The 13,515-nt window shown below is 38.7% G+C and overlaps 2 protein-coding genes and 1 non-coding gene across 3 annotated transcripts; all 3 read left to right on the forward strand.

The window, feature by feature from the left end:
* The first annotated feature begins 7,385 nt into the window (after positions 1–7,385).
* On the forward strand, positions 7,386–8,799 carry LOC135642515 (epsin-3-like). The gene is made up of 4 exons (XM_065158723.1): positions 7,386–7,550; positions 7,629–7,751; positions 7,818–7,979; positions 8,067–8,799. Exons 1-4 carry the CDS (start codon positions 7,411–7,413, stop codon positions 8,461–8,463), a joined length of 822 nt encoding a protein of 273 aa, XP_065014795.1. The 5' UTR covers positions 7,386–7,410; the 3' UTR covers positions 8,464–8,799.
* A 436-nt stretch (positions 8,800–9,235) lies between these two features.
* LOC135642573 (uncharacterized) lies at positions 9,236–13,160 on the forward strand. The gene is made up of 4 exons (XM_065158826.1): positions 9,236–9,346; positions 9,471–9,731; positions 10,669–10,751; positions 10,837–13,160. The coding sequence occupies exons 2-4, from the start codon at positions 9,605–9,607 to the stop codon at positions 13,147–13,149; spliced, it is 2,523 nt and encodes an 840-aa protein (XP_065014898.1). The 5' UTR covers positions 9,236–9,346; positions 9,471–9,604; the 3' UTR covers positions 13,150–13,160.
* Positions 13,161–13,210: 50 nt separating this feature from the next.
* On the forward strand, positions 13,211–13,283 carry TRNAK-CUU (transfer RNA lysine (anticodon CUU)). The gene has a single exon. It is a non-coding gene; the product is annotated as a tRNA-Lys (tRNA).
* Positions 13,284–13,515: the final 232 nt, after the last annotated feature.

Here is a 13,515-nt window from a genome sequence, read left to right on the forward strand (position 1 = left end):
TACGTAAAGCGAGTGGAAGAATAATATTCTGGGCACTATTTTACGTACGCTGTAGTGCTTTATAATGGTTATAAGTGGTTGGAGTCTTGGCTTTCATTATTAATCATATGATGTGATGTGATGTGTCATTGGCATCATTATCAATCGAGTTTTGGTGTTTTTTATTATTATGATTTTTTTATATTTTATTTGCATGTAATTCTTAGTTTTTCATATTTATTATGATTAAACAGAAAATGAAGGTGCAGATTGAAATTTAAATTAATCATGAAAAATACTATAATATTTTAATGCACTGGGAAAACAAAAAGTTGTTCATGCAACCCGATTTCAAGGATCAGATGATCAAGCAAATTCATGTCTCCTACAAAAGAAAAAATCAAAAACATTTTTTTCTTGATGGTTTTGCTTTGTTTTTTGTTTTTTCTTGCTCATATCTTCCATAATTTTGTTGTTTATTGTTTTCTGATTTTTTTTGGCATTATTTGTATGAAATGTTATTGCATTTTATACATCGCATAGTCCCATAAAAAGTTGAAATTTTAGTTTATGATCCCAAAAGCCACGTAATAAATTAATAGCAAATTTAGACATATTTGTACTCTAAATTATTTTTTATTTGTTTATCTTAATTTAACTCTAGCATATATTTTTGTAAAGTTTAAAATTTTCGGATAAATCGTTACGGTTAATCTCCATCAGTTGATCATTAGCATAGTAATATTAAAACTATAATTCTAATATGTAGCAGTTAAATTGATTTGAGGTCAGTGACTAAAGATTTAAATGTTTGAGGGATATATGTGTGTGAGAATAAAATTTTCGAGAGGATGTATAATATTATAATTTAAAATAGCAAAAATATTATAATCATAATTTGAAAGGATAAATATGTGAAACCATATAAATTAATTGATCCAAGGGAAAGTTTATCTTATAATCGTAACTCGCCACATGACTATGGACTTAAAAGTGAATGTTCTATCTTTCTCGTAAAATATTTTTTTAGACATATTTTACTTTGAAGCTCATTATTTACTAATACCAAGATTAATTATTATTCAACTATAATTTTACTTTCCACATCAATTCTAATTTAAGCATCGAAAGAATCGAGATGGGCTCGTCACCCAACTGTAGCCTTCTTACAAGTCGACCGCTCAGATAAATACTTGAACTATTTTATCGTTCGTTTTGAAACTATTATGCATGCGGCTCAAAACTAAGTTAGACTAACAGGAACGTCACTAATAATTACACTATCATCAAGTAAAAAAGAAAACTTCTTATGTTTATTTATCATCTAAAACTTTGGCGTGTAAATTTTTGTTGATTTTTGAAAGAAAAAAGTGTTTTTCATTTATGAAAAATATATAAAAAAAGAAAACTTTGACTCAGATAGGTCATCATAAGAAACTGAAGTCGTCGGAGGAAGAAGCAGCCGAGATGTTATCGGCCACCGTCAGTCAGTGCTCCCATGCGTTCCATTGCAGAAGCTTCCCCGTCGCCCTACATCCGATAGATGTCGGAGGGGGAGGATCTGTGTCGAGCTCCAATAGGCACCACATTCATGTTGCTTTACTGCACCATTTATTTGGCAGCAGGAGATGAAGGAATGGTGCAGCAATCCTCGAGTTTGGCGGCATCTCTCTCTCTCTCTCTCTCTGTCTCCAGACTGCAACAGATGTTGGATTATGGCCGCTGATACTGAGAAGCTTCTCTGTATCGAGTTATCGCCTTAGTAGGTGAGGGTTGAGATTACAATATAAATTATCTTTATTTATTGTTAGTAGAATATAGAGTTTATCTGACCTCTTCATTCATTATTAGAAAAAATATATTAGTAGATATCATCGAGTATATCAATTTGATATTATCATAATAATAATAATATATGTTTTGTATTCACTTTATTCGATATTTTTTAGTATTTGAGAATATATTTATGAGGTTCTCACTGAACATATTTTGTTGATATGTCTAATTTTTGGTTTACGCAACAATCTTCTAACTATACTAAATCTTATTCCTATGTTATAAAAGAAAAATAATATGTAACATCTTTATGGTATCATAGTATGATTAAAAACATGTAGGCACCATGAGCTTATCATCGGTATCTAGCTATATCAGTTGAAAATTCTTTGATAAGTAGATCGAGTATTTAAGAATTATGTGTTACCATAATAGCCGATCTTTCTCTATTAGAGTTTTGAGAATTCGATACTATATTGGATATTCATGGAATTTAGTGTATCGTGCTAATAATATTGTTGATTGAACTTATTTGATTACCTTCACTTGATCAATTTTCTTTTAATTCACTATAATTTTAGAAGAATTCCTTTTGCTTATATTGACACTAAATGGTTAAAGATAATTAACAAAGAAAGAAATGTCAATTATTTTTTCACTTATCTTAGAAAAAAGAATGAGAAAACTAAAGTTAGATAATAACCTTGTTCTAAGATATTTCCTTATATATTATTTAAGAGATTTGATTGGATTATCCTAGAATAGGTAAATTGAATTTATTATTGAACTAGAAGAGCTAAAGAAACTTTAACCTAGTGTATCCCTATAGGGGTGCACCTGTTATGTTCATGAAGAAAGATGAGTGACCGAGATATATCTTAACTCTAGACAATACAACTAAGAGATTATAAAGAATAAATATATGTTTTCTAATAAAAATAATTTGTTCGATCAAAGTGCATTCAAAGATTGATTTGAGTTCTAAAATTATTAAGAAAATAATTTTCTAATAGTGTCTTTTGGATTAACTAAAATATAGGTTGCCTTAATGAATGTCATAAACAAAACTTCCATTCATATCTAGAAAAAATTATTATCATATATATCGATGATATTCAAATATAATTCAAGAGTAAAATGAAATATGAATATTATCTTAGATAGCCCATAAAGTTCTAAGATTATGGATCCTTAAATTCAAGAGTAAATTCAAGGTTAGGAATATGTCTTTAAATGTTCAGAACGAAGGCCAAGCACTAAAGACTTGTTAGTAAATCTAAAAAAATATCAATCCTTAAATAAAAGTAGGAGTAGGTTAATGTAAAATAAATAAATAATGAAATTTGGATGATTATGGATCCTCTAACTAAGCCTATCAATTTTCTTCATGTTAATAAGAGTTAATTAATTAACAAGCTAATATATTTATATGTTAGAGAGATCATATTATATTAGGTAGAGATTTTATTTTAGGGAAGTTTGTAAAATGTTTTGGGCATACGGTAAAGAGATAATATAACTTTTTCAAACTTGAACTAATAACTAGACTAGACAATATTGACGAGATTTTTATAAGAACATATGTCTTATTTAGACGGAGAAAGAAAGCTTTTTGCACCATATATAATTCAAAATGATGCTTATGTTGTCCAAAGAATCTATTAGACTATTAACAACACGAAAAAAGAGATAAAATAATCGATAGAGAAGGGATTCTCTAACAAGAGGGGTTATGAGATTCGATAAAATGATAATTTAACTCTTAGATTTATAGGCCTTGTTAAAATCTTGCATAACATCATATTTGTGTCTTGCATAGCTCTACCACCAACTACTAAGCATACATGATGAATTTTATTTCATGATGCTCGAAAATCATCAAATGTTCTTGAAAGAAGTGTGTCTTGAAAAAGATAAGTTTATATTATTAGTAAATATTTGCTTGAAGCAATATCAAGCGAAAAGTATGTCAAGGAATAATATCCATATTTTTTTTCCTTGAGATAATTCAAATTTGAGTACCAAATTACTAAAGATAGAAAGAAATATAATCACTAAAATTTTATTCCCCAATTCTTAAATTAAAATTTTCTATAGTTAAAACCCTATCTTAATATTTTTACTTTATTTCCTTACATGTGTAAAAGAAAATTCAGCTAACAATTAAAATCTATTGCCGATTATGTGCTAGCAAGTTAGGAATAAAAATATAAATTTAAAATAAGATAATATAAAAAATTAAAATTTATTTTGTACTCTCGAAGCGAACTTCGTCCTCTCCTATTTAATGATGGGCAAATCCAAATTTCGTTCATCAATCGGCGCATTAGTGAGGGGCATCCAAAGGAAGGTGGACCAATGTGATGGAGAAGGGTAATTTCATATCTCTCATTTATTGTTTTTAGATTATTTAATTTATAATTTTATTTGTTTATGAATTTTGATAATTTGATTCATAATTTTTAGTATTCTTTTTTGTTATTTATATATGATTTCTAATATAATTCTGTGAGATTCATGTACCTAAATTTATATTTATAATATTTCATCATAGTATGTTTAGAATTCCTTTTGTGTTTTGATGTGTCTCGAAATATGATTGAGGTGGCAAATGTTTGACCTCGATGTTCAGTGTTTGATGTCTGTCGCCGTAAGATCTTTGTTCTCAATGATTGACCTCAGAATGTGATGTTGATGGCAAAGGTGTAATCTTTTTTCGTAGTCTTGTTTGTTTGTGTTGATCCGTGGGGCGAGAAAGAGATGTTGGTACTCTGATTCCTTTCCTGTTCCGTTTGGAGTTGTTTGGAGGCTCATTCTGTGCTTCGCATTCTTGCTTGCTAATAATTCTTTGTTCGATTCATTCGTAAGTGGTTGTTGGTTCGAAGGAAGTGAAGGCGATTCTGGGGATGTTCTCTGTCATGATATGCAGAGAAGGAGATGAAACCTTTGGGTCGTTTGGGCGTCGGATTGACTCTAGTCTCAGGCTACATCTTCTTGGTTCTTGTTGCAGAGTATTACTTTTCTTTCTGAGGAAGAAGAGAAGAACCAACAGAGACGTGGAAGCCAACTACGCTGGCCTTGCCATGGCGTTCCCCAGTCTTAGCTGCTGGAAGGGACAGCCTGACGAGAGCTACACAGTTCTCGAACCTCAACAAGTCTCCATTTCGTCGAACGGAGCAGCTTACTCTGACGACGAGCAGCGCCACCTCCGATCCAACTCCACTAAGGATATGTTTGCGATGCCATTTGGAGGAGAAGACACAGAGGACGCAGAGCTCTGGTGCTATGCAGGTCCTTCGAGGCTTCTCTTCACCATCATAGAGGAGACGGAGGAAGACTTGGAGACCGAGGATGGGGAATCCACAGTGGGGGAGAACACCGAACGTTCCGCAGAGAGGACCTTGAGGAATATGCTAGAGATGTCGCAGGAAGATGATTCGACTTTGATGCCGTCTTCGCCACCTCCGACGCTCAAGTTCCTCATGGACGCAGAGGAAAAGCACTACAAGAAGATGCTAATGGACAAAGCGCTAAAGGTTCAAAGAAGCTGTAACCTTAACGAAAGCAGGGAGAAGAAGGAAGCTTCTGTTGCTCCTCATCCTCCCGTTGCTGCCTCCTCCCTCACAGGCACACGGTCACAGTTAAAAGGACAGGTGATTAGTCCATCACCTTCTTCTCCCTTAAACATCACAAGTGTGAATGAGAAACCACGTCCCATTTCCGATTGATCTCTGTAAAGTTGGTGAAGATGAATACAAATCTATCCTTGACATCGTTCCAGATGTGCAGTGAAACTGTTTGTTCATGTTGTCTTCTTGTTTTTGTTCAGTGCTTCTCCTTCAGCTTCAGCATCATCATCATCTTTCTTACACCCCTCCATCTTGAGGTGGCCGCAATTACAAGACATGAGAAAGCTGATATCAATATTCTCCAACAAGCAAAAAGCTGCATCTTTGTCATCTTGTTGAACGCTGATGATATTAGTCCAATGTTCTGAGAGATGATTAGTGTATCTTGAGAGAAGTGACAACCTTGGAAGAGTCGGACATGATGACCACCATGTCTTGGCCTCTGTGTAAACAACAAACATATATGATATGAGGAGGGAACAATGTGGTGACCAACCCAAAGCTTATTTTTATGCACTAACAATGATTCATGGGTTTGACTTAGGTTAGGACATGGATGTTCCATCAGATCAATTGATCGACTCCAAGCATTATCTACTGTGCCCTCAGTGTATCGTCCCTGTTCCTCCATGGCTGCATGCTCAAGCCTGTAGAGCAGAGAGGCTGTGTGAGGCCTGTGAGAGTAGACAGTAGAGAGAGCATGTGAACCATGAAGATGATGGCCATGGTGTGCACACGGAACAAGATTCTGGCTGTGCTCGCCACAGCATCTGTCGTTTCTTGCAGCGCACAGGATGAGGTACCAGCAACTCGATACTCTTCCCCAGAACATGGCTCGGTTGACTGTTCTGATTGGAAGAAAACTCTGTAATCTCATGTTCTGATCACTGAGTCCCCGGTGGCTCGAACGGCGAAGACTGGCCATCCCACCACCGTTACAGCAGCAGCAGCTGCACACCGACTGGTCCTCCTGCTGAACTCCACAGGTCATGAAGCAGTAAAGTAGCTTTTTCTTCCTCTTCGTGACAAGAAGACAATTTCCTTTTCAGGTGAATAGGGGGCTTTGTTACGATACGAGGGTTAACAAAGTGGGAATTGGAATTGTACTAATTGGGGGGATTTCCCACTCATTTAATTGAAAAAATTAACATAGCCGAGAATTTAGGATTTGTTGTCGTCATTATTGTATAATAAAAAAAATAAATTCCTCGTAAAAAGTCTTAATTTTTTTTCTTTTTTTCGTAAAGAATTTTTTTTATTTACTCCGATAGAACGTATTTTATTTTAAAAAAGATGAGATTATCTGTGGTCGTTATCTCTATCCGTCTATGACCACCATCGTTCCTCATCATTATCTGTCGTCTTTACTCCATAATGAGATTTTGTTGCTCTTATCGTCGTCTACCGTTAAGGCTTCATCTTTGTCCCGTTGTCAATATTGATAAAGAAGAAGGAGGTGACCACAATAGGGTTTTCCCTCTCTCTTCTCTTGGGTATGATTCATTACTCTACTTATTGTCAATGTTTATTTCCTTAACTGTTTTGCTAATCTAATAGAGTGGTAGTGACTGGTGTGCTCCTTCAGCACAAGAGGGCTCAGAATCCAGAATATAGGGTGATAAGGTTGACAAAGTCGACGATGAGTAGGTAGGGCGATGAGGACGATGAGATTTACGATGAGGATGATAGGGCAATAAGGATGATGGGCCTTAATGGTACCTCAACAGTAACAAATAAAAATGAGTTTGAAAGCAAAAGTGATGGGATAAAGGTGATGATTAACAAGTGAAGGTCAACAGTAATCTTGTCTTTTAGAATGGAAGCAAAAAAAAAAAATTTAGAATTTTATTTTAATAAAAAAATTCATAATATATTGGAGTAATAGGACAGCAAAATAAATAAATAAACGAGAAGATGACATCCATAGTGATTAATGACACAGGCCGTAGCAAACGGCTAAATCACCAATTCAAAATTCAAATAAAGCAATACGACCAGCTTCTTGACCCTTTTCTCCATCGAAGCCATGTTTGCTTCTGCTGCTGCTGCTACCATCACCATGGACGCTCCTTTCTTCCATGAGCTACGAAAGCAGGCTTCCTACTTCCTCAAGCAAAAGATCCAGACGGCGCGATTGGCTCTCACCGACGTCACTCCTGCTCAACTGTAAGCTCGTCTTGTGAACCCCCGCCATCGGCATGAATCTGTTTCTCATGCTGAATCCATGCTCGATCGGTCATGCAGACTGACTGAGGAAGCTACCAACGCGAGCTCGTCGGCGCCGGACGCCAAGACCATGCGCTGCATATCGCGGGCGGCCTTCGAGATCGACGACTACTGGAGAATCGTGGAGATTTTGCACAAAAGGTTGGGTTTTCGCTTCAGCGCTTCATCGACAGGCGCAGTCTGATCCTTCTGATGCTGGTTTACCAGGTTCGACAAGCTCGACAGGCGGCAGTGGAGAGAGCCTTACAAGGCTCTGATACTTCTCGAGTATCTCCTCACCCACGGACCTGGGAGCATCGCGGATGAGTTCCAGAGCGATACAGAAGCTATACGAGATCTCGGTAACATCGAGTACATCGATGAACGGGGGTTAGCACTTATGATCCCGGTACATGTAGTCGTGCTCTGTTGGTGTTCGATCCTCTGTTTGCCTCAGCTTCGGTGGTTTCTTCACAGGTTCGATTGGGGCGTGGCTGCGAGAGAGAAAACAGTGAGGGTCCTGAAGCTGCTGGAGAAAGGGCCACATCTCAAGGAAGAGCGCGAGCGGGCGAGAAAGATCTCTCGTGGGATTCAAGGATTCGGTAGCTTCAACCTGAGTTGGTCATCAACCGCTGTTCATCGACCTGAGTTGGTAGATTCAAGGGCTCATGATGCAATCGTCAACAGCGAAAAGGAGAACTCGAAGCGCGATGCCGGGATCGATCGACAGATAAGGAGAGCGGCAGGAACAGCGAGAAGAAGACCCCTACAAGAGAACTCAGGCTACAAGAATTTGGCAACCGAGGGAACTGCAAGTCCGGCTACAACAAAGATGCATCTTCCAGAGGAATCAAAGCCACTGCTACATTACTGACGAAGGGAGATTTAATTCCTCAAAGATCTCTCTTTTGATGATTTCCAGAATCACAACTTGGATCACCTGCTCAAGAGTTGACAGAAGCTTCTACTGCGGGGTTTTTGATGTCATGTTTCCTGATCAATCCAGTCTCAACATCCTTTGTTCAAAAGAGTCACATACTCTCAATGTGCTTGAGAAAGGCATGATGTTGACTTCTTGTCTGCAACTTTTCCTTCATATTTGCATGTTTACTTCTAGTCTTTGCATTAGGTGGAGTCCTCTTTTGACAGCTCTAATTTATGAGCATATGTTGCATTGATGATTGAATATATGAATTGCGAGATTCTTTTCTGTGCTTTGATTCATGTACCATCATAAACCCTGATTTGAAGAAGAAAGAGGATGCCTTCACCTTCTAACATAATATGCAGTATACGGTAGAAATCTCTACTTTGGATGATAATTATTTATATTATTAATAAATGTTCATTTTTTGTTTATATAAATCCAAAAACAGAAATATATCAAATTCCATAATTTCCAAAATTCATTTCGTTGAAATTAACAGAAATTATTTTAAATAAATGTTTACTACTCTGAATCATAGTAGTTGAGCATTCTTTGGTTGGATTTTAGACATTTAATCCATATTTTTACACCTCTTCTTGGGAAAAACAATTAATTATTGATGAATTTAGACATAGAAAAAACTTTTAAGTAAATGATTTCTCGGAGTTATAATATCGTTTTAAATTATTTTTCTTGACGGTTCGCCGTTAGGGGCGTAAAAAACGGTAAAAAGGAGAGGAGAGGAGGGAAGAAGAATACCGGAAATGGAGCGGAGGGGCGATCGCTTCTCCCACCTCTCGGCCTCGTCCCCGATCGTTACCCAACACTTGTACGCATCTCATCCCCTTCCTCCCATTCGATTCAATTGCTTCTCTCTTCCCTCCTCTGTTTTCTTTTAGCTCTGGTTTCGATCATCCCACCACCCCCCCGAGTTGTTGTTCTTGTTTCTACAGACGCAGCTCCATCTACATGGCTTTGATTGACGGATCGAGACCCAGCCATTCGCGGTCGGATCTGGTTCTCCTGCCGTCGCGCGGCGTCGAGCGGATCGGAGGTCGCATGCTATTCGTCTGTTGACGCCCCCAAAATGGCCGACCCCCTGCGGCATGAAAATGATCACCCAGGATGCATGCAGAGCCTCCTCCATTTCCTCGATCTGCACCAGCGTCTTCGCATACGGAAAACCTTGGCGTATCGAAGAAGCAGCTCCGCGAGTAAGTGGTTTTCTTTTCCGTAGCCCGTTGATGTTTGTTTGTTTGTTTGTTTTGATTTTTGTTTCGGACGATACGTTGAATAAAAAATCGAACCGAAAAACTAAACCTAAATCCAAATGCTATAGATAGTTTCAATTCGATATTATCTTCTTCGATTCGATTAATAGGTTTGGATTGAAGATTTTAATTTAAAAATATCAATATAACCGTGTTCATTACCGTCAATCCTTAATCGATTCAAATTGGTCTAAAGACTTTAAAGGCATACTATAAATGAGCATTTTTGTTTATGTTACCTTTTTTTTCTTGTTTTAATCTTTACTAATATAAAATGAAGATTCTGTATTTGATTGGGTATTCAGTTGTTGTCGAGAATGTTTAGGATGGCAATTGTGAAATAAATTTTTTGAGAATGTTCACACAATTGAACAAAGATTCTGGTTTGATTCACTTGAGCTGAACCATTTCACTGAGTCGATCGATTCAATTGAAAATATATCTTTTTTAAATTATTTAAAATTAAAAATCGATCAACTAATTAACCAAACCTGATTAATATGCTTTAAATCAGTTCAATTAGATCGGTCCGAACTGATTCCGGTTCGGACTACCTTATGTTAATGAAACCGAACTATTTTCTAGTTCGATTTGGTTCGATCCTTAATGGTTCATTTCTATGTTGAAATCCATAAAAGAAGTATATGGATTCCATGCTAATATGATATGCTTGGTTCCATTGTCCATAAAAGACATCTACAAATTAATTACTCCAGAATTAGAACCTGCGGCAGAAATCAGCACAATACACTTTAAACCTCCAAAAGAAAATGTCTGTAGTTCTTATATCTGTTTGTACATGTAATTGCATGGTAGTTCAACTGTTCTTCGGTATTTCTGCTGTCGGGCTACATGTTTAGTCATGGCATTCTTCCTGCAGGGGTCAAATCTCCAAAGAAGAAACAGAACAGTGCTTCAGTTGGCGACGATCAGAACTCTTTGGATAAAGATGAAGACTTGCTTGTAAATTCTTACCTTGCTTTTCAAGTTTCTGCTTCTTCCAGATTTCCTGAACGTTGCATGACATGCCACTTCGATTGGTTTTCAGACCAAAAACAAAGAGAATTCTGGAGGCAGAAGCTCCCCTAATGCTCTTATGAAAAGCTTGATCTCCAGAAGGAGGTCCAGGGAGAAGGATAAGAAGCAAAACACTTCCCCCTCATCATCACAGATGCAGCGCACCCTCTCCATTCATCACTTGGAAAGCGATGACTATGTCTCTCCTGATGAACTTACTCCTCAAAATGAGAACTTTGCAACTGAGCTTACCTCAGATGTGACTGAGTGCTCTTCTAGCAACGAAGCTGTGCCACCTTTGCCAATGACAAGCGAGAGAGCTGCTATTGAGAAGCAATCTCGATTTGGCAGAAGCAAGAGTCACGTGAATTGGGCGAGTCGCCACCAGCTCGTTGACAAGAAGTTAAATGTAGCAAGAGACTCCATACCAAATGACTTAGGGAGAGATGCTGCACTCTATAAATCCAAAGAGTTCATGGAGATGATGCAGTTGTTCAGCGAGAACAAGGAACTGTTCCTGAAGTTTCTGCAGGATCCTACCTTTATTTTCACCGATTACACGCAAGAACAAGCAGCTTCGATTTCAGCCATGAAACTGACCAAGTCTGGTTCATTTCCTGCTGCAGGATGGTCTCATAGAAACAGACCACTAAGCCTTGATGATAAACAGGAAGAAAATGGATCTATAGATGCACCATCTTCGACTTGTAATGCCGTCGAGGATGGTGCACATTCCATGGAATCAATGGCTCATCCAGATGCTGCTAACATGCTTAAAGCAGAATCTGAAGCTTTAGACCGCGCTGAACTTGGTTTTGCAGAAACAAAGAACACGAAGAATGTTGGAAATGTTTCGACACGATTTAAGGTCCTTAAGCAGAAGATAAAGTACATCATCAAGGAGAACAAGAAGGAACACCAAAGGATCTCCATGGATAGCATCCTTCACAAGATTCCTTATGGCGAGAAAGTCTCAGAAAATGTGAAGAAAGAAGCCGAGAGTCTCTGGCATCGTAGACTAGGCAAGAGCATCTCGAGAGCTAAGAAGATTGGACTTCTTTCTTCAAGCAACAAGCAGACGCTTCGAAGTATCAGGAAGTCTTCCTCTCTCACAGAATCCTTGGGCAGGTACTCGCAGTTGCTAGAATCTGTTTCGAGCACAGAATCTAAGAGGTCTCCTGACATGTCAATGATGATTAAAGAAGATACAGATTCACTGAGGCAGAAGACACCAAAACTATTGAAAAGGATATTTTCGCTTCCAGAACTTCCTACGGGTTCTGCGAGCAAAGATCTCAGGAATGAAGTCTCTAATTCTCAGTTACTGGTGCGACCAACTTCAAGAGCTGTGGCTCGTAGTACAACTGTGAAAACCTGTGACACTAGTCAGCTGGATTCAGTAGCTGCTCTTACCTCCAATGAACATAGCATTGAACCAGAGAAGCTGGTAGAACATTTCATGGAGGAAGATGTTAGTGGGATACCTGTTGAAACCGAAGAACCGTCGGTGCCAATTGATGAACAAGAACAGTCCATAGTAGACGAAGATAGTTTTAGCTCCCTGGACGGCAGCAAGATCTTGGTCACAGACTCGAAAGTTCATGAGGATACTACAAGTCCAACAGGGGAAACTCCACAGAGCGAGACTGAGGAGTCGGAGTTGATGACCATTGCAGAAGCTGATTTTGGCATCGATGCCTCTCTTACTATGGAAAATTTAGAACAGCAGCAGATTGAGGAGACACCAACTCAAACAAAGTTCAGTGAATTCAGCTCTTTCCACATCCAAGTGCACGAAGGGGAGGAGGCTGAGTTCGAATACGTGAGGAACATACTCATGATGTCTGGCTTCAGCAGCGAAGAGGCCTTTGGAGAATGGCACTTGCCGGACCAGCCCGTCGACCCATCACTCTTCGAAGACTCACTGGATGATCTCGAGACTGCTGCAGCTGAACCAAACATCACGCTCAAGCACATGCTCCTGTTCGATCTCATCAACGAAGTGTTGCTGGAAACATACGACACCTCGTTCGCTTACTGCCCCTGGGTTCTGCACGCCGACTGCCAGATCCGGCCATTGACGGTGGGTCACCGAGTGCTTGAAGAGGTGTGGGCAGTCATCAGCAAGCACCTCAGCTATCAACTGCTGCTGGATCAAACAGTGGAGAGTACCGTAGCTCGAGACTTCACGAGGAACGACGGCTGGATGAACCTTCAACATGATACCGAGTACGTAGCTCTGGACCTGGAAGATTTGTTGTTGGAAGACCTGATCGATGAGATTGTCCTCGAGTTTGCTGGTTTATCCTGTTCAAGCATGCTTCATGTACCATATTATAATTGAATGATTTATGAGTGCTAATAATATTATAATATATAAAATTAAGTTTTAATTGATTAACATCGCCCGTCTAGCTCAGTCGGTAGAGCGCAAGGCTCTTAACCTTGTGGTCGTGGGTTCGAGCCCCACGGTGGGCGCGATTTTTGTTTTTAGGCAACTACTCGGATCGGCTCTAAGCCAGGTCTAATCCGTACGACGTCGGCGATTCGGGTCGGATCTAAGCCGGGTCGAGCCTCCATCTGTATCACGTCGGTGGCCCGACCCGTATTATCCTACAGGGTCGGTTTTAACGGATCCCCAAAAACGAGGAAAACAACAAGTCGTTGAATCAGCATCCTCGCACCAAATCCGACGGTCCGCAACCGACCC

This window comes from Musa acuminata, chromosome BXJ3-7, assembly GCF_036884655.1.
Source record: "Musa acuminata AAA Group cultivar baxijiao chromosome BXJ3-7, Cavendish_Baxijiao_AAA, whole genome shotgun sequence".
Classification (NCBI taxonomy): domain Eukaryota; kingdom Viridiplantae; phylum Streptophyta; class Magnoliopsida; order Zingiberales; family Musaceae; genus Musa; species Musa acuminata.

What these genes read in the sequence shown, in the direction of transcription:
- LOC135642515 (XM_065158723.1), top strand. Translation starts at nt 7,411, where the DNA reads ATGTTTGCTTCTGCTGCTGCTGCTACCATCACCATGGACGCTCCTTTC. An exon ending in GACGTCACTCCTGCTCAACT is followed by an intron (nt 7,551 to 7,628) that starts GTAAGCTCGTCT and finishes TCGGTCATGCAG; the next exon opens with ACTGACTGAGGAAGCTACCA. An exon ending in GAGTACATCGATGAACGGGG is followed by an intron (nt 7,980 to 8,066) that starts GTTAGCACTTAT and finishes GTTTCTTCACAG; the next exon opens with GTTCGATTGGGGCGTGGCTG.
- LOC135642573 (XM_065158826.1), top strand. Translation starts at nt 9,605, where the DNA reads ATGGCCGACCCCCTGCGGCATGAAAATGATCACCCAGGATGCATGCAG. An exon ending in TCGAAGAAGCAGCTCCGCGA is followed by an intron (nt 9,732 to 10,668) that starts GTAAGTGGTTTT and finishes TTCTTCCTGCAG; the next exon opens with GGGTCAAATCTCCAAAGAAG. An exon ending in ATAAAGATGAAGACTTGCTT is followed by an intron (nt 10,752 to 10,836) that starts GTAAATTCTTAC and finishes ATTGGTTTTCAG; the next exon opens with ACCAAAAACAAAGAGAATTC.